At 43.7% G+C, this 21,921-nt stretch overlaps 1 protein-coding gene across 1 annotated transcript; it reads left to right on the top strand.

The window, feature by feature from the left end:
• The first annotated feature begins 1,081 nt into the window (after positions 1-1,081).
• On the top strand, positions 1,082-20,508 carry TRIM58 (tripartite motif containing 58). Its single transcript, XM_017895005.1, is given in 8 exon segments — positions 1,082-1,433; positions 1,436-1,491; positions 1,493-1,567; positions 4,804-4,899; positions 8,936-9,166; positions 12,093-12,115; positions 12,211-12,311; positions 19,635-20,508. Coding segments are annotated over 8 exon segments (1,467 nt in total). The 5' UTR covers positions 1,082-1,138; the 3' UTR covers positions 20,225-20,508.
• The last annotated feature ends 1,413 nt before the right edge of the window (positions 20,509-21,921 follow it).

Raw genomic sequence — 21,921 nt, 5'->3', positions numbered from 1 at the left:
CATCTCCAAGATTGGCTTTGCAACAATCCTATAACACTTGTGTATTCCTTATAGGACCCTCATTGAACTAGGCCAGATATTTATTTAAATATTTAGAATTATTTTTGGCTGAGCTGTAAACCTATATACACACCTATGCGGGCATCTTCCTGTGTCAGGCGGTGTCTCATTTCTTTATCTAGAGGTAATTAGTACAAGAGAGAAAAATGAAGTTTGGAAAAAAACACTTAAAAAGTGATTATGCCATATAAAGAGGGAAGGGTTTTTAAGAAACGATTATGGTATGAGAGGACCATGGGTCGCTCAGTATACAATGGAAGGGGCTCAGAGGGTGGAAGGCGGGCGAGGGATGAGAGATCACCGAATGAGAACAACGTACACGATTACAGCGACGCCTGCGCTAACGCCTAGACTTTATGCAGTGTATCCATGTAACAAAACTGCACTGGTACCTCAGAAGTCTGCACAAAATCTACATAATAATGATGGAGGCCAGGCGCGGTGGCTCACGCCTGTAGTCCCAGCACTCTGGGAGGCCGAGGCGGGCAGATCACCTGAGGTCACGAGTTCAAGACCAGCCTGACCAAAACGGTGAAATCCCCGTCTCTACTAAAAATACAAAAATTAGCCGGACATGGTGGCGGGCGCCTGTAATCCCGGCTACTCGGGAGGCTGAGGCTGGAGAATCGCTTGGACCCGGGAGGCGGAGGCTGTAGTGAGCCGAGATCTTACCATTGCACTCCAGCCTGGGCGACAGAGCGAGACCCTCTCAAAAAACAAAAAAACAAAAAAACAAAAACAAAAAAGGTGGAAGGAAGGAGGGAATGTAACAATTCTCCAAATCTACTGACAGTGAAAATAGGAGATGACGAGGGATTCCAGTTAGAAATGCCCAGTTTCCTGGGAGTGTGTGTGGCGGGGGGTGGGGGGAACCATAACGATAATTTTACCCCCGACACTGGGAGCGCCTGAGTGGTGGCTTTTCACCGGGTGTGGCTCGTCTGAGCTCTTGAACCGAGGCCAGCGGACACCACCCACCGGCGCCTGCTTTCCTGCGGCGTGGGCTCCTCCCCCTGTGCAGACCGCGAGGGGAGACGGTGCGGGCGGCCGGGAGCGCAGCCACCCGGGGAGGCGGGCCATGGCCGCGGGGCCGCCCGGGGAGCGGCTGCGCGAGGAGGCGCGGTGCCCGGTGTGCCTGGATTTCCTGCAGGAGCCGGTCAGCGTGGACTGCGGCCACAGCTTCTGCCTCAGGTGCATCTCCGAGTTCTGCGAGAAGTCGGACATCGCGCAGGGCGGTGTCTACGCCTGTCCGCAGTGCCGGGGCCCCTTCCGGCCCGCGGGCTTCCGCCCCAACCGGCAGCTGGCGGGCCTGGTGGAGAGCGTGCGGCGGCTGGGGCTGGGGCGCGGGGCCCGGGGCGCGGCGTGCGCGCGGCACACTGGAACCGCTTCTGCGAGAGGACAGCGGCGCTGTGCTGGGTGTGCGACGCCGGCCCCGGAGCACAGGTCGCACCGCACGGCGCCGCTGCAGGAGGCCGCCCGGCCGCTACCAGGTGAGGGCGCCCCCCAGGCGGGGGCTGCGGGTGACCGGGAAGCGCGCGACCGTCCGGAGCGGAGCCGCCAAGGCCACCCGTCTCCTGAGCGGCTCCCACGGCCGCTCCCCGCGCCCCGCGCCGTCCCCCTCGCCCACGCGGCTCACTCAGTGTGGGTCTCCTTGCCTTGGCTGGGGTAACCCCCATTGCGACACACAACCTTTATTTTACACCGTCCACTCCTCCCTCAAGCACTCTCCTGTCCTCGAACTCGCGCTGGGCTGGTTTTTCCAGATGCGGATAGTCTGGTCCCTCAGCGGGGCTCTGGTCGGGAGGGCTGTGTGGTCCAGTTCGTTCTTGGTAATTATTGTACATCTATATCGTAAACTTGCCGCAATAGTTCGCATTTGTGCAATGCTTTGCTTTTGCACAGTGTTTACGTTAAATGAGTGTTGTCACCAAAGCAACCCACGGGTTTGGGCGTTGTTAGGAAGAGTGTCAAGCTGGGCACGGGTTCCGATCCCTGCAAAGCTCAGGCGCCTGTGCCTCCTGAGGTAGGAGAGGGTGGCCCGCGGGTGGCTCTCCATCAGCAGGGATCTGGGGACTTAGGATTCGAACATCCTCAATGAAGAGGTGCTTCGTTTGGAGTGTAGCCCGGGAAGCTTAAAAGAGAAAGAAGAAAAACAAAATGGAAGTATTTGGCCCCCAAAGTGGCATCTGTGAAATTCTGTGTAGAATTCTTCCTACTGGTGCCCTTCAAAAGTTCTTGGACATTTTCTGAACACACTTGAATCACAGCATGTAGAATAACTGCCAGCAGAGAGGAGGTCTAAGTCGTCTGTAATCTACTGACATATTTAACCAAAGGACTCAGTCGCGCTGTAGTGCATTGCAAAGACTAGCTTTCTTAAAATTTTTATTTATTTATTATTTATTTATTTATTATTTATTTATTATTTTTATTTATTTTTTTTTTTGAGACGGGGTCTCGCTCTGCCGCCCAGGCTGGAGTGCAGTGGCCGGATCTCAGCTCACTGCAAGCTCCGCCTCCCGGGTTCACGCCATTCTCCTGCCTCAGCCTCCCGAGTAGCTGGGACTACAGGCGCCGCCACCTCGCCCGGCTAGTTTTTTGTATTTTTTAGTAGAGACGGGGTTTCACCGTGTTAGCCAGGATGGTCTCGATCTCCTGACCTCGTGATCCGCCCTTCTTGGCTTCCCAAAGTGCTGGGATTACAGGCTTGAGCCACCGCGCCCAGCCTATTTATTTTGTTTTTTTAAATTAAGCTCTGGGATATTTTCCCCTTCCCTCTGGACCTACCAATATCTCTCTTGGTATGTCTTCTTGATTTTCGTTGTCATTGGCGAGATGTAGGTACTAGGTAATTTCTAGTTAAACTTTTCTGCTATGTTCTTGCCTTTTTTAAAAAAAAAAAAGTCCAGAAAGTACCATACAGAGGATTGGTAGTGTAATATTTCCTTTTTTCTTTTTTCCTTTCCTTTTTTTTTTTTTTTGAGACGGGGTCTGGCTCTGTAGCTCAGGCTGGAGTGCAGTGGTGCGATCTCAGCTCACTGCAACCTTTGCCTCCCGGGTCCTGGTTCAAGCAGTTCTCCTGCCTCAACCTCCTGATTTCAGGTACGCGGCACCACACCCGGCTAATTTTTGTATTTTTAGTAGAGACGGGGTTTCACGGTGTTGGCCAGGCTGGTCTTGAACTGCTGACCTTGTGATCTACCCTCCTTGACCTCCCAAAGTGCTGGTGTTACAGGCAGCCCAGCCTCTAAAGTAATATTTCTAAAGGTGTTCTCTGTATTTCCAGTAGTTCTTCAGTTAAATACCAAATAAATATTATCTAAACTCCTGAGCCTGTCAGTGATAGCTTTCTAGGGCCCTAAGTTATGTTTCCGTAGCTCTTGTCTTAACTAGCCAGGAAACCCAGCAAATTTAGCCGAATCACTGTTTTCCTAACTGTGCCACATCTCCTTGCTTTTGCTGACTGTTTCTTTGGCCTGAGGGAGCTTTTCTCTATCTACAAGTGTCAAAGTGCTTTCTCTATCTACAAGTGTCAAAGTGTTCGTTCTTTGTAAACACCAAAACAAATGCCACTTTCTCCACTGGGTCAAGTGGTATCATGAATTCTACTGTTATTTTATATATAACAATTATAATATTCTCCTTTTAAAAACAATTGATGTGTATGTAGGATTTATTAAGTAACTTTGAGAATAGAATTTTTTAATTAAAATCCTGTGTATGTATGTATCTTTGTGGGTATTTTCTGTAAATAAAATACACATATTTACCTTTAGTGAGGGCCCTATCATTGAAGGAAGATTTAGTTCTCATATTTTTACTCATTGTAAGGTTTACAACATACTGTATTTTTTCATATAAAATGTGATAACCTCCCAAGTTCCTTCTGACCTAATACTACTACTAATACTACAATAATAAACCCATGCTTTGTCATAAAGTGATCAATAACTTCAAGAAGGTGAAATATAGAGAGATATAATAGCATCACTCTTCATCCAGAGACCAATAGATGACATTTTGTCTAATATTCTCATTTACATCAGCCCAGTTTTAATATATTCATTACCAGCACATTTTTTTTTCAAAATTAATGCTGTTTTGTAAAATATATTTATTTATTGGACATTATCATTGTATTTCTTGTCATTAAACATTCTGTAACATCCTATTGGAATTCTATCCAGTTAATATAATTTTTTTCTCCCTATCTTTAATGTTTTAGTTAAGTTATGCTATCGTATATGACAATGCAGTGAGCATACTTTTAGATAACTATTTGATTGTATCTGGTATTGAAATACATTTAAGGAGCTAGGCATGGTGGCTCACGCCTGTAATCCCAGAACTTTGGAAGGCCAAAATGGGAGACTCTCTGGAGGCTAGCAGTTTGACACCAGCCTGGGCAATATAGTAAGACCCCATCTCTACAGAAAACAAAATTAGCTGAGTGTGCCTGGAGTACTAGCTGCTTGGGAGCTGAGGTAGAAGGACCATTTGAGCCTAGGAGTTTGAGGCTGCAGTGAGCCATGATGGCATCACTGCACAACAACCTGAGTGACAGAGCAAGGCCCTGACACTAAAACTTAAATACATTTATGTTTAGTTTTAATGATATTGAACATTTTTTATGTGCTTTCAAGAGATGGTTTAAATTGATCTTTGTATTTCCTCACACATCTGCGTGACGTTAGGTACTGAGTGAGAGCATCTGTAACAGCTTCGAAATATCTTCCCAAACAGGTAAAGCTCCAGATGGCTCTGGAACTTGTGAGGAAAGAGTTGGAGGATGCCTTGACTCAGGAGGCCAATGTGGGGAAAAAGACTGTCATTTGGAAGGTAAGACCGGACCGTGTTGGGGCTTTAGGAGGCTTGCCTGTTTGAAGGATCCAGATTTGGGTCAGTAATTCTTCCACCGTCTTCCATTCTCCAGCACTTTTGTTCCATCTCCATATATACCCAAGAACACCTCAGAGCCATCCTGGGCCATCCCTGTCCCCTCAAATGATATGGTTCATTTTTGTTCTTTTTGTCTCTGTTGCCGTCACCCAATCCAAATTACAATTAAATAGCTTTGCTAGCTTGATCTTACTGTAAAACCCACTGATGTATCCCTGTCGCCTAGAATGGCATCTGATCCTGTCACTACTAGTTTGAAAATATTTGTGGTGAATGAAATAAGGAATATTTCACAACTTTGTAACAGAAGAAGTACAGCCCAAAGTGATCATCTTATATACAGGGAAATAATCCGAATGTTCAGCCTTTTTTGATCATCTGTACATACACATATTCCATTTTTTTATGCCTCACTAACTCTTTTTATTCCATGTTTCATTCATGCGCATGCACGTGAACATGTGTATACACATGTGTGTACACAGTGATTCGTACACACACACAGTGATTCACATACACACACACACACAGTGATTCTCAACCTGAGGCGATACCCACTCCCCTCCCCCAGATACATTTTGCAGTTTCTGGAGATGATATTTTTGGTTGTCACAACTGAGGAAGAGTGGGTGCAGTGCACCTGTCATCTAGTAGAGACAGGAATGCAGCTTAACACCCTGTAGTCCACAGGACAGTTCCCATATCTTATGAGAAAAAATGATCTGTTCAAGATGTCAATAGTGTCAAGATTGAGAAACTATATATAGAAACTGTGTGTATAGTTCTATATATTCATATAATGTGTTATGTAATATGATATATAATAGGTTATACTCTACAGAATATTCCTATTTTTTCTCCTTTTCCAAATAACCCTTCTTTTCTGATGACTCTATATATTTATAATTATTTCCTTCTTGTTTTCTTTGAAAATTTCGTCTTATACTCTATCTTTACACAGATATTACATAAAACTTTTAAACTACATTTTCTATATTTACTACATTACTAGATTACTATATATATATACACATAGGGATAGGAAAAGATAACACTTATCCCAGAAGAAAGATGTACGTTAAGGCCAGGCATGGTGGCTCACACCTGTAATCCCAGCACACTGGGAGGCCGAGGCAGGTGGATCACCTGAGGTCAGGAGTTCAAGACCAGCCTGACCAACATGGAGAAACCCCGTCTCTACTAAAAATACAAAAAAAAAAAAAAAAAAAAAAAAGAGCAGGGCGTGGTGGCACATGCCTATAATCCCAGCTACTCAGGAGGCTGAGGCAGGAGAATCGCTTGAACCCAGGAGGTGGAGGTTGCGGTGAGCTGAGATTGCGCACATTGCACTCCAGCCTGGGCAACAAGAGTGAAACTCTGTCTCTAAAAAAAAAGGAAAAAAGAAAAGAAAAATGTACATTATAGGTAAATAATGTAGATAGTGGTAGGAAAGGATAAAAGTTATCAATATTAAATAAGAAAGGATAAAAGTTATCAATATTAAATAATATTGATGTTAATAACTTTAGTACCTAACGTTACTCAGATGTGTGAAGAAATATTTAAACTTATTAATGTTGATACTGACAAACTTATTCATCAATATTATTAACGAATATTTTTAAACTAGTAGTGACAGTATAAGATGCAACTCTAGGTGATAGGGATATAGCAGTGGGTTTTGCAGGAAGAGCAAGCTAGTAAAGCATAGTTTGGATTGGGTAGTGGCAATCAAGGTAAAAAGAACAAGAACAAAGCTTTACAATATTAAATAATGTTCGTTATTTGCCTATAATGTACATAGTGATAGGATGTACATTATTTAATATTGTAATATTGATGGATAATTTTTGTTCTTTTCAGGCTGAAATACAAGTCTGTTGTTTTCAATCCTGGCCTGACCGTAGATCTATAAAATCAGAATCCCCATATCGGAGGGCTGAGTTCCTGCATGTTTTAAACCCTGTACTGATTATTCTTAAGTAGGATGATACTGAGATTCCTGTTCTAAGCCAAGTAAACTTGCATGATCTTTACCATCAATAATGTATCCATGTGAGCCAAATGCAGCAAGCACATTTTTGGTCACAAGGTATTCTAAATACTACAAAACAACCTTTCCTGTTTCTCTATCTGCAGATATAGTTGTGCTCAAGAGGGTGGTGTGAAAGGAAGATGAATTGCAGGCAAATCGCTTCCCACCACACCCCCCTTCATGCCCCAGGTATGACTCAACTCTTTTCCAGTGGCTGGGTAATTTGCCCCACCCCACAACAGCACAGCCTCGGATATGAAGAGAGCTTCTCATATTTACATGAGTTACACCTTTCAGGAATCAGTGTATGGAATTCAGACTTGGCTGATTTCAGAAAGAAGATGAAGTTTTCTAAATCTGGTGATTTAGAAAATGGTAGAAGGAGGTAGAGTTGGAAAATGGAAGGAAGGAGTTAAGTCTTAGGGGATGTTTAGTTTAAAAAGGTGATAGCGTATGCCTTTTAGTCAAAGCAAGAAGTTACCACGTTTGAAAACAGGCAGATAGGCTGGGCACAGTGGCTTACGCCTGTAATATCAGCACTTTGGGAGGCCGAGGCGGGCCGATCATGAGGTCAGGAGTTTGAGACCAGCCTGACCAACATGGTGAAACCCTGTCTCTACTAAAAATACAAAAATTAGCTGGGCATGGTGGTGCGTGCCTGTAATCCCAGTTACTTGGGAGGCTGAGACAGGAGAATCACTTGAACCCAGGAGGAGGAGGTTGTAGTGAGCCAAGATTGTGCCACTGCACTCCAGCCTGGGTGACAGAGCAAGACTCTGTCTCAAAAAAAGATTAAAATAAAACCAGGCAAATGACTTCACCTGTAAGGCAGTATAACAATGTAACAAAACTGCATTTGTACCTCATGAATATATACAAAAAATAAAATAAATCGATAGGACAGAGAATGGGAGGTACCAGATACTTTGAGGGAGTGATTTGCCTCTTGTACTCAGCTTAAAGTTAGTTTCCGATATACTTATCTCGAGAGAAAATCTAGAAACTAAGCCTGGGACGAAGTATGTTCCTTAGGTCTATTCAGAAACTGAAGATGTGAGATTCAGGTAGAAATCGGGGTTAATTCCCTGACGTGAACTCTGAAATCAGTGGCCTGAGCATCACTTAGTTCTTTCTTGGCTTTGTAGAGAACGTTAGGCTTGTGGTTGTGTTCACTATTACCGTATTATGAAACAGCATTCATATTTTCTCATCTCTCAGCCTTTTCTTATTCAAACAATTCTAGGTCTCTAACATTTCTTCATAATTCAGTTGTTCCTAGTGGTTCTAGTGACTAATCTACTAGTAAATAGTAACTTCTGTTGTGTGACTGCTCTATGCTGATCACTGTTTTTGTAGTTTAACAGATATTCAACTGTAATCCACATACTCTTCTTTTTCCCCACATTTTTTAAGAGATGGAGTCTTGCTGAAGTGCAGTGGAGCAATCACAGCTTACTGCAGCCTCAAGCTCTTAGACTCAAGTGATCATCCCACCTCAGCCTTGTGGGTAGCTGGGACTACAGGGCTTACCACCATGCCCGGTCAGTTCATTTAATTTTTTTACAGATGGGGTCACGTTTTGCTTTGTTACTTGGGCTGGTCTTGAACTCCTGACCTCAAGCAATCCTCTTGCCTCAACCTCCCCAGAACCTCACATTTTGTATATGGTACTGAAACTTCAATATAAAAGTGCCTTGCCCCCAAGCCTGTGGCAAAATGGGAACTCCAGTCCAACAGTATTTTTTAAACTTAGTTTGAAAACTCTCCTGGGCTATTTCTTATACGAATGGCCTCCAGTCTGTGCATGTTGTTAGAATGCAGTCAGTCAGTCCACAGAGTTATGGATCCCAGGGAAGTCTGGACATTGCCTTCTCCAGCACTGTCCTGTACATGGCTGCAGGAGGCCAAGCGCTGATGATGTGATCCACTGTGTCACCTCAGGAGAAAGTGGAAATGCAGAGGCAGCGCTTCAGGTTGGAGTTTGAGAAGCATCGTGGCTTTCTGGCCCAGGAGGAGCAACTACAGCTAAGGCGGCTGGAGGCGGAGGAGCGAGCGACACTGCAGAGACTGCGGGAGAGCAAGAGCCGGCTGGTCCAGCAGAGCAAGGCCCTGAAGGAGCTGGCAGATGAGCTGCAGGAGAGGTGCCAGCGCCAGGCCCTGGGTCTGCTGGAGGTGAGACCGGGTGCCAGAAAAGCAGGCAGGTGTGAGACTGAGGTGACAGGGACTAGTACAGCGGCTTTCAGAGACAAACACTTTGGCGTTTATGTTCTTTAGGAAAAGGGCACCCTCGAATTTACTCAGAAGGCAGCTTAAACACCCTAGAATTTACTCAGACGCCATTCCTGGCATCAGAATCATGAGATTCTAGAGAATCATATAGTTTGAGTCTGGCATGGTGGCACTTGCATGTAGTCCCAGTTATTAGGGAGGCTGAGACAGGAGGATTGCTTGGGCCAAGTAAATTGAGACCAGCCTGGGCAACATAGCAAGACCCTGTCTCAAAAAACAGACAGACAAACAGCATATAGTTCGTTTTAAGGACTAAAGAATTTTTAAAATTAAAATGAGTGATTTCTGAAAATTTAAACAGCAGGAAAAGGACAAGCTACACTCTGCTGGCTGAGAAGTAATTCCTAAAACCTCAGAGTCAGTCTGCAGTTTGTCCATGATGGCATTGCTGTTTTTCAGGGATGGCTAACCCAGAAAGTCTGCATAACACATTTTAGTGTCACCGGCCAGAAGGATGAATAATGATTTAAATTGTCTAGCTTGAAATTGTCATATTGGATTGTAAAGCAAACATTGATTTCCTGGCCCACATTTTGTGCCCGTTCCAGGTATGGTGAGGATGGATTACGTGGACTCCTGTGCAGCTTCCTCCCAGTCTATTTGGGATTAGAGAACAGAAAGATGAATAACATTGAAAGGGAATCTTTGTTTTTAGTCCTCTGTGAAGACATCATATCCCAAGTGAACAGGGAAAGCCAGAGCTGTTGATGGATCCATGTTTTCTTGATCGAACCAATGGCAACAGAAATGTATCTGGGCCAACTTCTATCTCCTCCCCAGTGACTCACTCGGATTCTAAACTAAGTGATTCATGTTCTCATTTAACAGCTGACCCACAGATTCTACCTTTTCTGACCCAGTTCTAGACACTGAAATTACCATTAATATAAATAATCATATTAACTCACTGTATAATATTTGCAAGTACAGTTACTAAACAGTACTGATTACGAGGCAGGGGACCATGAAATGAATTTGTAAAACCGTTTAATTTGTCTCATTTTATCTTATATATATTAAGTTTATATTTTATTATTATTGCTGTGCTCATTTCCTTGTTAGCAAACTAAGAGTCAGAAGGAATTTTCCAAATAGCAGACGGCAAAACACAAGAACTTTGACAGTTTCTTTTCTTTTCTTTTTCTTTTTTTTTGAGACAGAGTCTTGCTCTGTTGCCCAGGCTGGAGTGCAGTGTCCAGTGGTGTGATCTTGGCTCACTGCAACCTCTGCCTCCTTGGCTCAAGTGATTCTCCTGCCTCAGCCTCCTGAGTAGCTGGGATTACAGGCAAGTGCCACCACACCTGGCTAATTTTTTTTTTTTTTTTTTTTTTGCATTTTTAGTAGAGATGAGGTTTCGCCATGTTGGCCAGGCTGGTCTTGAACTCCTAACCTTAGATGATCCGCCCACCTTGGCCTCCCAAAGTGCTGGGATTACAGGCGTGAGCCCCTGTGCCTGGCTTGACAATTTCAACAACAGTATTGCTCTGCCCACCTTGGCCTCCCAAAGTGCTGGGATTGTAGGCATGAGCCACCCCGCCTGGCATGGGAGGATATATTCTTAAATAAGGTATCTTATCTATCTACTTTTTTATAAGGGCAGGATCTCACTCTATCACTCAGGCTGGAGTGCAGTGGCTCAATCATAGCTCACCGCAGCCTCAGTCTCCTAGGATCAGGCGATCCTTGTGCCTCAGCCTCCCGAGTAGCGGGGACTAAAGGTGTGCACCACCATGCCCAGCTAATTTTTAAAAAAATTTTTAGTAGAGATGAGACTTCATTGTGTTGCCCAGGCTGTATATTTTTATACTTTCCTTTCCCTTTCTTCCCTGGTACTAATAAGCTACATTTTACCCCCAAAGGCCAAGACCGAGGCCTGACATTCCCATACAGGGCAAAGCAAATTATTTCCCGGCTTTTATGCCATCAAAACTTATCTGACTGGCGATTGTTTTTAAGGGGAGAGAGGAAATGTATTCCAAATACAATTATTAATATAATAAATGTATCACAGATATATTTATTTAATAATCTTTGAGAAAGTAATGTTAGTAGTTATTAAAGGCTTCCTTTATTAATCTACTTAGATAACCTACTCATAGGAATAGCTCTGGTACGTTGGTTCAGAGAATTAGGAATTTATAATTCCTATGAAGACGTTCAGGGAAACATTTTGTGTCTTTATTTAAGGAACCCATCCCTGCCCCTCAAATAAATTCTATGAGTACTTAGGATCTATTTTATCCTGCTCCATCCGAATTACCTGCAGAATGTTACTCTGTTACAATATCCAAGTGGCAGAATTATTAATTCAGAAGATAATTAAATTGATAGATGTTGCAGGAATTAACCTAAACTTTGTATAGCTTTAAAGAAAAGAGATTTGGCTGGGTGCAGTGACTCATGCCTGTAATCTCAGCACTTTGGGAGGCCAAGGTGGGTGGATCACCTGAGGTCAGGAGTTCGAGACCAGCCTGGCCAACATGGTGAAACCCCGTCTCTACTAAAAATACAAAAAAATAAAAAAAATTAGCCAGGCGTGGTGGTGGGAGCCTGTAATCCCAGCTACTTGGGAGGCTGAGGCAGGGAGGTGGAGGTTGCAGTGAGCTGAGATAGCACCATTGCACTCCAGCAGCCTGGGTAACAACAGCAAAACTCCATCTCAAAAAAAAAAAAAGATTTATTGTCCTCTATAATTTTATCTTAATAATGTTTTCCAGTAATTTCTAAGGAAATTTTCCTGGTGTCCTCAGTCTGACTGTGAAAAGCAGTTCAGAGTCCAGCTCACACTGTATTTTTCTTTCCTTTTCAGGGTGTGAGAGGAGTCCTGAGCAGGTATGCGTGCTTTCTGAATTGGTGAAGGGATTGGGAGAGGGAGAGGAGCTGGTGGAGAACCCTGCTGACTTCTGTGGTTTCTGTGCTCTTCCCAGAAGTAAGGCTGTCACAAGGCTGGAAGCAGAGAACATCCCCATGGAACTGAAGACAGCATGCTGCATCCCTGGGAGGAGGGAACTGTTGAGGAAGTTCCAAGGTAATTTGCATCTTAGAGACTGGGAATTAGGCTGCCTGGGGTTTGCCTCATATTGCAGTTTATTACTGTGCCAGTCAGCTGCAGTGAGCAACAGAACCTAAAGTTTTAGTGGCCCAAATCAGCAGAAATTTATTTTGAGAGTGTGCTGTTGGTTTGTTCCTGGGTGTGGGGACTTCTGTGCCACATCTTCTCACTCTGAGACCCATGCTGACAGACCATGCTCCACCTCCCTCTTGGTGCTGGGAACCATAGAAACGGGCAAGGTTATTGAAGAGATGGGGGAAGAAGTTGTCTTACAGAGTCAATACAACACCTCACTTCTGGTCACGAAAATGTGTGGAGATTTCTCCCCGCAAACAGCCAATCTGTTCTCCAGCACATACTCCAGCCAGATGTCCTTCCATGCAATTTGATTTTGACACTATCTACCTGGAGATAGCACCAGGTCCCCCAGGTCGAGGGCTTAGTCCCACAAGACTGATCCCACTTCACGTGCCAGCCACAAGCACAGGTTGTGACCTGTGATTCTGACCAACTGACTGTAAATCGGGGTTCCCACAACCCCCTTCTTGAGTTCACTTGATTTCCTGAAAGAGCTCACAGAACTCAGGGACACATATTTACTCATTTATTATAATGGGCATTACAGAGGCTAGAGATAAACAGATGGAAGAGATTCCCAGGGTGAGGTTTGTGAGAAAGGGTACGGAGCTTCCACACCTTCTCTAGGCATTGCTGCCTTGGGAACCTCCATGTGTTCAGTGATCTGGAAGTCCTCAGGACTCAGTTCTTTGTTTCTTTTTTTTTTTTTGGGATGAAGCCTTACTCTGTCCCCAGGTTGGAGTGCAGTGACACTATCTTGGTTCACTGCAACCTCCGCCTCCCAGATTCAAGCAATTCTCCTACCTCAGCCTCCTGAGTAGCTGGGATTACAGGCACATGCCACCATACCCGGCTAATTTTTGTATTTTTAGTAGAGATGGGGCCTTACCATGTTGGCTAGGCTGGTCTCAAACTCAACCTCAAGTGATCCGCCTGCCTCAGCTTCCCAGAGGGCTGGGATTACAGGCGTGAGCCACCCGTCCGGCCAATGAACTCAGTTCTTTTAGGTTTTTATGGAAGCACTTTGTAGACGTGATTGATTAAATCATAGGCCGTTGTTTTATCAACCCACCCTTCAGCCCCTCTCTCCTCAGAGATGGGTGGGACCATGGCATCTAGCGCTGAAAGTTTCAAGCCTCTAATCACATGGTTGGTTCCCCTGGCAACCCACACCCAGTGGGAGGCTTTCTCGGGGAATCACCAACCATAAGTCGTCTTAGTAGCATACAAAAGACACTCTTGTCTTTCTGGAAATTCCAAGGATTTTAAGAACTATATGTCAGTAAATAGGATGTAGACCAAATACATACCTCACAGTCTCATAGGCATGGTGACTGTAGACCAAATAGATACTTCCCAGTATCGTAGGTATGGTGACTCATGCACTGTAGACCAAATACACACTTCAGAGTATCATAGGCACCATGCTGAATTGGGGCGTGTGGCCTTCCTGAGATTTCATGGCTAAGCCAAACTATCAAGGAGACAGTGTAGGGGACAAAGGGAAACTTTCCCCTTGCACTATGAATGTTTGCTGAAAATCAACTGACCAAAGACAAATAGGAACAAAGGCATAGAAAAAGTTTAACATTCAAAGCACAGCGGAATCGCAGGAGAATAATTACCCGGTAACTCAATGGGATATGGATGCCTATATACCCTTCTTTATTGGAGGAAAGGGAGATGGGGAGGTGTGGATGATTTTAGAGGGATAGTAAATGAGTTTTTGGTGGATTCATTGGACTTGGAGTACATACAGTGGCTTGGGACAAAGTCTGTTGAAAAATAGACAGTGGTTTGTGACTGAAGTCTGTCCAGGTGTGTTGACAGACTTGTCTGTCTTCCTGCAGTATGAACTAAATTAATTAAAACACAGGGACTTTAGGCAGATAAATGAGTGTTAGAATAAAGCTTCCTCCAGTGTGTGCTCGTCTCCAAGGGCCTTTAATTTAAAATCATGGGCATACCGGGGTGCTGTATTTTAGTGTAGAATTCTCTGGTCTCCTTCAGTGGGAGAGTCTACCATGCCCAGAAAAATGAGGATTGGTGTATTCATGAGCAGTATCAGAGTCACAGCCACCCATAGAGTCTACATTTGGTTAGAACAGTGGGCTCAAAATTGTAGTTCATCTCTTATTAGCTGTGATATGAGTAATGTTAGTTCCAGTAAATTTACATTTCTTTGTTTATAAAATGCTAAAAATAAATTATTTGGAGGACAAAATGAAACGTTTGAAAGCACCCCACCTCCTAAAAGTAATCAATATGAAAGCATTGCAAAGTTATTAACAAGAAGTTTGGTTTAATGTATTGGCTGAGATTTTGATGAGTTCTTAAATTAGTGAGTCAATAAAGCCAAAATATTGTCAATTATTTTTATGTAGGAATAAGCAGTGTCACAAAAAATTAGTCTGTTCAATCTGATTGTATTATTCTTTAGAATAGTATAGATTCAGTATTGTTTAGAATTTCATTTTAAAATCTAATTTATCCCAAGTAATGAAAACTGACTATGTCTAAATAGTGGCTTCACTACTTACAGCGAAAGAGTGTGAAGTCTCTTAATGAGAAAACCCATATCCGCAGCGTAGTACCCACATTCTTCTGGGTGGATGAATGTTTACTAAATGCCTGACTTGATTAAAATCATCATGGCACCCTTAGACTCAGTAACCTCATATACATATTTATTTTTATTGAATGAAATAATTCAAAATATTTTATTAATTCTATCTCATCCATTCTTTTAAACATTGGAATATATCATTAAACAACAACAACAACAACAAAATATGCTACAATCCATAGCTTTGTGCTGCAGATATGTACTTAACCGAAATATACAGGCTGTAAGAGGCTGATACAGAATATTGAATAAAATAAAAAAGAGTAGGAAAAGGGTAACGAGAAGTTCTGATTTTGAATAAGGTGACCAGGAAGGACCTCGCCCCGCGGGGATAGTGCAGCACATATATGATTTGGAAGAAAGCACTCAGACAGCAGAAATGAGCGCTGAGGCCTGACATGGAGGATGGCAGGTGTGTTCCAGGAGCTGTGAGGAAGTCAATGTGAGGACTCTGTGGCAGACTAAATGACAGGAGGTCAGACAGACCAAGGAAGGGCTAGATAGGCAGGCCACTCTGAGCATGATACTTTATCCCTGAGTGAAATAGGACATCATTGAAAGTTGTACCTAGAAAACTAGTTTGATTGGATTGATGTTTTATGAGGATCACTTTGTATGGTTTCTTGTAAGTAAATTACGGAGAGGCGAAGATTACATGGGAAAAGCAGTTAAGGGTCTTTGCGGTAATTTGATGAAAGATGATTATGTGTTGGAACAGATGTTATTACAGAAGGTGCCGCAAGGTGGACATATTTTTGTTATACACTGAAGGCAGAGCTGTTAAGATTTGCTGTTGGATTATATATGATGTGCTGTTAAAAAGAAGAGCCATGAATGATTCCAAGGTTTTGGAGCTTGCAAACTGGCAAAATGTGATTGCCACTTCTATTGATGAGGAAAGCTACAGTTGAAGCAGAAGAAGGGGTTGGGTTTTGGACACATGGATGTTGCGATGAGTGCTTAATATCCAAATGTTGCTATCAGGTGGGCAGATGAGTGTACAATAGGGATTTTCAGGGTAAAGTTCAAAGCTAAGCACATACATTGGGAATCAGTCAGCATATGAATGGAATTTTATCAAAGCAATGAGCCAGTCAACCCCCGGGTAGATAGGGAGTGAGGTGAGAGAGAGAGAAGTCCACATCTTGGGACCATAGGTTTCTCCAGTGGTGGTGGTGGAGGAGAAGAGAACAGCAAAGACAATGAAGGAGGAGTGAGCAGGGAGAGAAGGGAAACATGGATGAGTGCTGTCTGTGGAAAAGGGAGATTTTCCAGCACAAGTGGATTCTCAGTAGTGTTGAGAGATACAGAAAAATCATTGAAGAGGAGCTCTGGGCCAGGTGCGGTAGCTCACACCTGTAATCCCTGCACTCTGGGAGGCCGAGGTGGGCACACCACCTGAGGTCAGGAGTTTGAGACCAGCCTAGTCAGCATGGAGAAACTCCGTCTCTACTAAAAATACAAAGTTAGCCGGACATAGTGGTGCATGCCTATAATCCCAGCTACTCAGGAGGCTGAGGCAGGAGAATTGCTTGAACCCAGGAGGCGGAGACTGCAGTGAGCTGAAATCACACCATTGAACTCCAGCCTGGGTAACAAGAGCAAAAGTCCATCTAAATAAAAAGACAAGCTCTGACAAATAACCATTCATCAACACGCAGGTCCCTGGGAAGATGGACATGAACAGTTTGGTTGGGGTGTGGTCACATCATGATGAAGAATTGAGTTCAGGAGAGAAGGGGTAGGGAGAGGAATGGGATGTAGACCATATCAAAAGCCATTTCACAGATCTCTTTTGTTAGAAATGAAGCAGACAAATGTGCTGGAGCAGGCACGGCATGGGAATACATGACTTCTGTTAAATGCACAATCTGTGGAGACCTACCTTTCCATCTCTGTCACTTACCTCTAGAGTTTGGGAAGACCACATGAACTCTTTGACTTGGAATCTACTCTTGTGTAATGGAGGGATGACAATGGTGACCCTCAGGGTGGTTACATGAGTTAATAAAAATAATGCAATATGCAGTTCTGTGACCACTCAGGTTGGGTATCAGTAAAAGTTCACTAGGCCAGGCACGGTGGCTCACGCCTGTAATCCTAACACTTTGGGGAGGCCGAGGCGGGTGGATCACCTGAGGTCAGGAGTTCAAGACCAGCCTAACCAACATGGAGAAACCCCATCTCTACTAAAAATACAAAATTATCCGGGCCTGGTGGTGCATGCCTGTAATCCCAGCTACTTGGGAGGCTGAGGCAGGAGAATCGCTTGAACCCAGGAGGCAGAGGTTGCAGTGAGCCGAGATCGTGCCAGTGCACTCTAACCTGGGCAACGAGTGAAACTCTATCTCAAAAATTAAATTAAATTAAATTTAAAAATTTAAAAAAATTCACTAGGCTGGGCATGGTGGCTCACACCTGTAATCCCAACATTTTGGGAGATTGAGGCCGATGGATCGCTTGAACCCAGGAGTTCAAGACCAGCCTGGGCAACATGGTAAAACTCCATCTCTACAAAAAATACAGAAAACTAGCTGGGCATGGTGGTGTACGCCTTCCCAGCTACTCAGAAGGCTGAGGTGGGGGGATGGCTTGAGTCTGAGAGGTGGAGGCTACAGCGAGTTGTGATTGCACCACTGTACTCCAGACTGGGCAACAGAGCAAGGCTCTATCTCAAGTTAAAAAAAAAAAGGTTCACTAGAAGTGTTTAAAGGCAGGTAAGTATAGTGGTAGTGGCAGTAGTGGTAGTAGTAGTAGCAGTAGTAGGAATAGTAGTAGCAGTAGAAGCAGTATTTGTTCTGATATTAAAAATCAAACTATATTAACATGTTAGTCTGATTTTGCATTGCTATAAAGAAATACCTGAGGCTGGGTAATTTATTAATATAAGGAAATGTGGTTTATTTTGGCTCATGGTTCTGTAGACTGTACAGGAAGCATGGTGCTGGCACCTGCTTCTGGTGAGGCCTCAGGAAACCTACAGTCATGGTGGAAAGCAAAGGGGGAGCCAGCGTATCACATGGCAAGAGGGGAGCAGTGAAGTGGGCAAGTGCCAGGTTCCTCTTAAACAACCAGCTCTTGCATGAACTGATAAAGAACTCACTTATCACCAGTGGGATGGCACCCACGATCCAGCACTTCCCACTAGGCCCCACCTTCAACACTGGGAATCACATTTAAACATGAGACTGGGAGGGGATATACACCCAAACCATATTATTAATTAACTTACTATTTATAAGCAATGCTAATAAGGAAATCCACTGAATATTTTACATCCACCCTTCACTGAGGTTTCATATCTAGATGTATTTATTTATTATGTATATGGGTCAAATGTCTCATCAGTCTTGCTGGGACTTCAGAGTATCAATATTTTTTATTGTTACATAATGAATAACTACAAGCTTAGCTTCCTAAAGCCATACCATTTAGTAGCTCACAGTTCTGAAGATCAGACATCCAGGTGGGATCGGCTGGCTCCTCTGCTTAGGTTTTCTCAAGGCCCAAATATGGGTGTTGGCCAGGCTAGGCTTCTCTGTAGGTCTGGGGAAGAACCTTACCTCTAAGCTTATTCAGGTAGTTGGCATAATACAATTCCATGCAAATGCAGTACCGAGATTCCTGTTTTCTTCTGGCTGTTGGTTGGGGGCCATTCTCAGCTCTGGAGATCACTCTCAGCTCTAGAGATCACTCGTTTTTCTCCTCATGTGACCTTTCCATCTTCAAAGTCAGCAAAGAGATATCAAATCCACGTCTCACTGACCTTTCCTGCTGCCACCAACCCAATAGCCAGAGAAAATTTTCTGATTTTACAGGACTTGTGGGATTAGATTAGACTCACCTTGATAATCTCTCTCTTGTCATATAGTGTAACATACTCATGAGACTAACACCAGGTTGTGAAGGTCATGGGGTTCATCTTAGAATTCTGCCTACCACAGTAATATAATTTTGAAAGTAGTGGGCTTAATATTAATAAAATTCTCCTATAGATTTTTAAGAAAAGAATTCCTAAGGGGTTTATAAATTTTATGTTAAATGCAGAAGATCCTCCTAAGTGCACCCAAATGCTTTGGATGTAAGCCAGACATGGTGGTGTGCACCTGTAGTCCCAGCTGCTGGGGAGGCAGACATGGGAGGATCGCTCGAGTCCAGGAGTTTGAAGCTGTAGTGGACCATGGCTATGCCCATGAATAGCTCTGCACTCCAGCCTGGGCAACATAGCAAGACCCCGTCTCTCTCTTTCTTTCTTTCTCTCTCTCACACACACACACATATGCACACACACACACGCTTTAGATGTAAATAAAAGGAAACTAAATGATTATTTACTTGGTTTGTCATCAGCAATAGTTGTTTTTATTGAGGAAGTTAAAGCGTTCTCGGTTATGCAGAGGTAACAGTGGAATACACCACAAAGTAATAAAGAATAATAAAGTAACAAGATTTCACCTATAAGGCGAAATACTGATTTGTTTTCTCTAGGCGTTGTTAGAGAGAGAAGCGAGGAACTCTGGGACTATTCATTTCAGTGGTTTCCTGAGTTTCTACCTTTCTTTCCTTTCACCTGCTCCACCACATTCCTTCCACAGTGGATGTAAAGCTGGATCCTGCCACAGCACACCCGAGTCTGCTCTTGACCGCCGACCTGCGCAGTGTGCAGGATGGAGAACCATGGAGGGATGTCCCCAACAATCCTGAGCGATTTGACACGTGGCCCTGCATCCTGGGTTTGCAGAGCTTCTCATCCGGGAGGCATTACTGGGAGGTTCTGGTGGGAGAAAGAGCAGAGTGGGGTTTAGGGGTCTGTCAAGACGCACTGCCGAGAAAGGGGGAAACCACACCGTCTCCTGAGAACGGGGTCTGGGCCCTGTGGCTGCTGAAGGGGAATGAGTACATGGTCCTTGCCTCCCCATCGGTGCCTCTTCTCCAGCTGGAAAGTCCTCGCTGCATTGGGATATTCTTGGACTATGAAGCCGGTGAAATCTCATTCTACAACGTCACCAATGGATCTTATATCTACACATTCAACCAACTCTTCTCTGGTCTTCTTCGGCCTTACTTTTTCATCTGTGATGCAACTCCTCTTATCTTGCCAGCCATGGCAGTAGCAGAGTCGGGAAACTGGGCATCCAGGGATCATTTAGATCCTGCTTCTGATGTAAGAGATGATCATCTCTAAAGTTCTGTTCCCAAGATGCAGTCCCAGCCTAGCAGATGTTCCTGGAGTGGGGTGAAGGATATCAACGTGCTAAGTTTTAACAGATACCCCCATTTAGGTCAGCACTTGATTCCTTGTTGCTGTGAAATATTTCCATGGGACAAAAGAGGGAATACGAAATATTTGGATATGGGAAGATTATAGAGCATAATAATTTTATAAATGGAGCAATCTCAACCTCTTTTTCTAGATCACATTTTCTTGATGAGTCTTCCTTCAAATTAATGACCTTGGATTACATAAGGATTTCTATACCTTCATTCTAATTTGTTATTCCTTTCAACATCCTTGTATTCCAAGTCTTCCATATAAGAATTAGACATGGCAATTCTTAAACTGATTCAGAATGTCTGATACTATTCCAGTATCACATCTATACTTCTGTTTCTCCTCCTTTTCCTGATTTCCTTCTCATTCTCTCCTTCATCCTCTATCTCTCTTTCCCTGTCACTCTCTCTCTGTCTCTCTCTTGTTCCTTATTTTTTGTTTCTTACCTCTTATTGTTTAACCTGTTGCTTCCTTCTAGATTAATACAATTAGAGCCATTCTTTTATACAGTCACATTTCCTATGACTTTACTCAATTACTTTTAAAATCCTTTTTATTCTGGGACTAATTTTTAAGAATTACAAAGCTCCTGTAATCCCAGCACTTTGGGAGGCCGAGACGGGCGGATCACGAGGTCAGGAGATCGAGACCATCCTGGCTAACACGGTGAAACCCCGTCTCTACTAAAAAATACAAAAAACTAGCCAGGCAAGGTGGCGGGCGCCTGTAGTCCCAGCTACCCGGGAGGCTGAGGCAGGAGAATGGCGTGAACCCGGGAGGCGGAGCTTGCAGTGAGCTGAGATCTGGCCACTGCACTCCAGCCTGGGCGACAGAGCAAGACGCCGTCTCAAAAAAAAAAAAAAAAAAAAAAGAATTACAAAGCTCATTCCTCTAATTCTAATATCACTGACTGCTAGACTTTTTCCTTTTCTTTGGATACCCTTTAGGAATTTATCAGAATTTTCATTCAACTCGTTCTTTAACGTAGATATTTATTAGTTATAAGACCTCAAGGCTGGGCACAGTGACTCATGCCTGTAATCCCAGCACTTTGGGAGGCTGAGGTGGGTGGATCACAAGCTCAGGAGTTCCAGACCAGCCTGGCCAATAGGTAAAACTCTGTCTCTACTTAAAAAAAAAAAAAAAAAAAAATTAGTTGGGTGTGGTGGCAGGAGCCTGTAATCCCAGCTATTCGGGAGGCTGAGACAGGAGAATTGCTTGAACCCTGGAGGCAGAGGTTGCAGTGAGCCGAGATCACACCACTGTACTCCAGCCCAGTGTGAGACTCTGTCTCAAGAAAAAAAAAAAAAAGACCTCAAACAACACTTCTCTCTCCCTTTTAGCTGCTTGTTATGGTTCCCATCCATGGAACAATTGTACTGGCCTCGCAGTGTTATGGTAAATATTTAAGGTCATATTTGATATTGCTGGTTTGAATTCAGCTTTTCCATTTAAATACATTATAATAATGATGAAATGATGATAATATTTAACTTATTTTTAAAGTATATTCTATACCTTTCCAACAGAAGTTTTAAAAGTCATCAACCTTGCTGCCCTCTTTGTATCACTGTCTTCTAAATAATTGTTATGGCCGGGCACGGTGGCTC

This window comes from Rhinopithecus bieti, unplaced genomic scaffold (assembly GCF_001698545.2).
Source record: "Rhinopithecus bieti isolate Rb0 unplaced genomic scaffold, ASM169854v2 scaffold_26106, whole genome shotgun sequence".
Classification (NCBI taxonomy): domain Eukaryota; kingdom Metazoa; phylum Chordata; class Mammalia; order Primates; family Cercopithecidae; genus Rhinopithecus; species Rhinopithecus bieti.
Note: the sequence above shows the minus strand (reverse complement) of the source record. Positions and strands in the feature narration are given on the sequence as shown.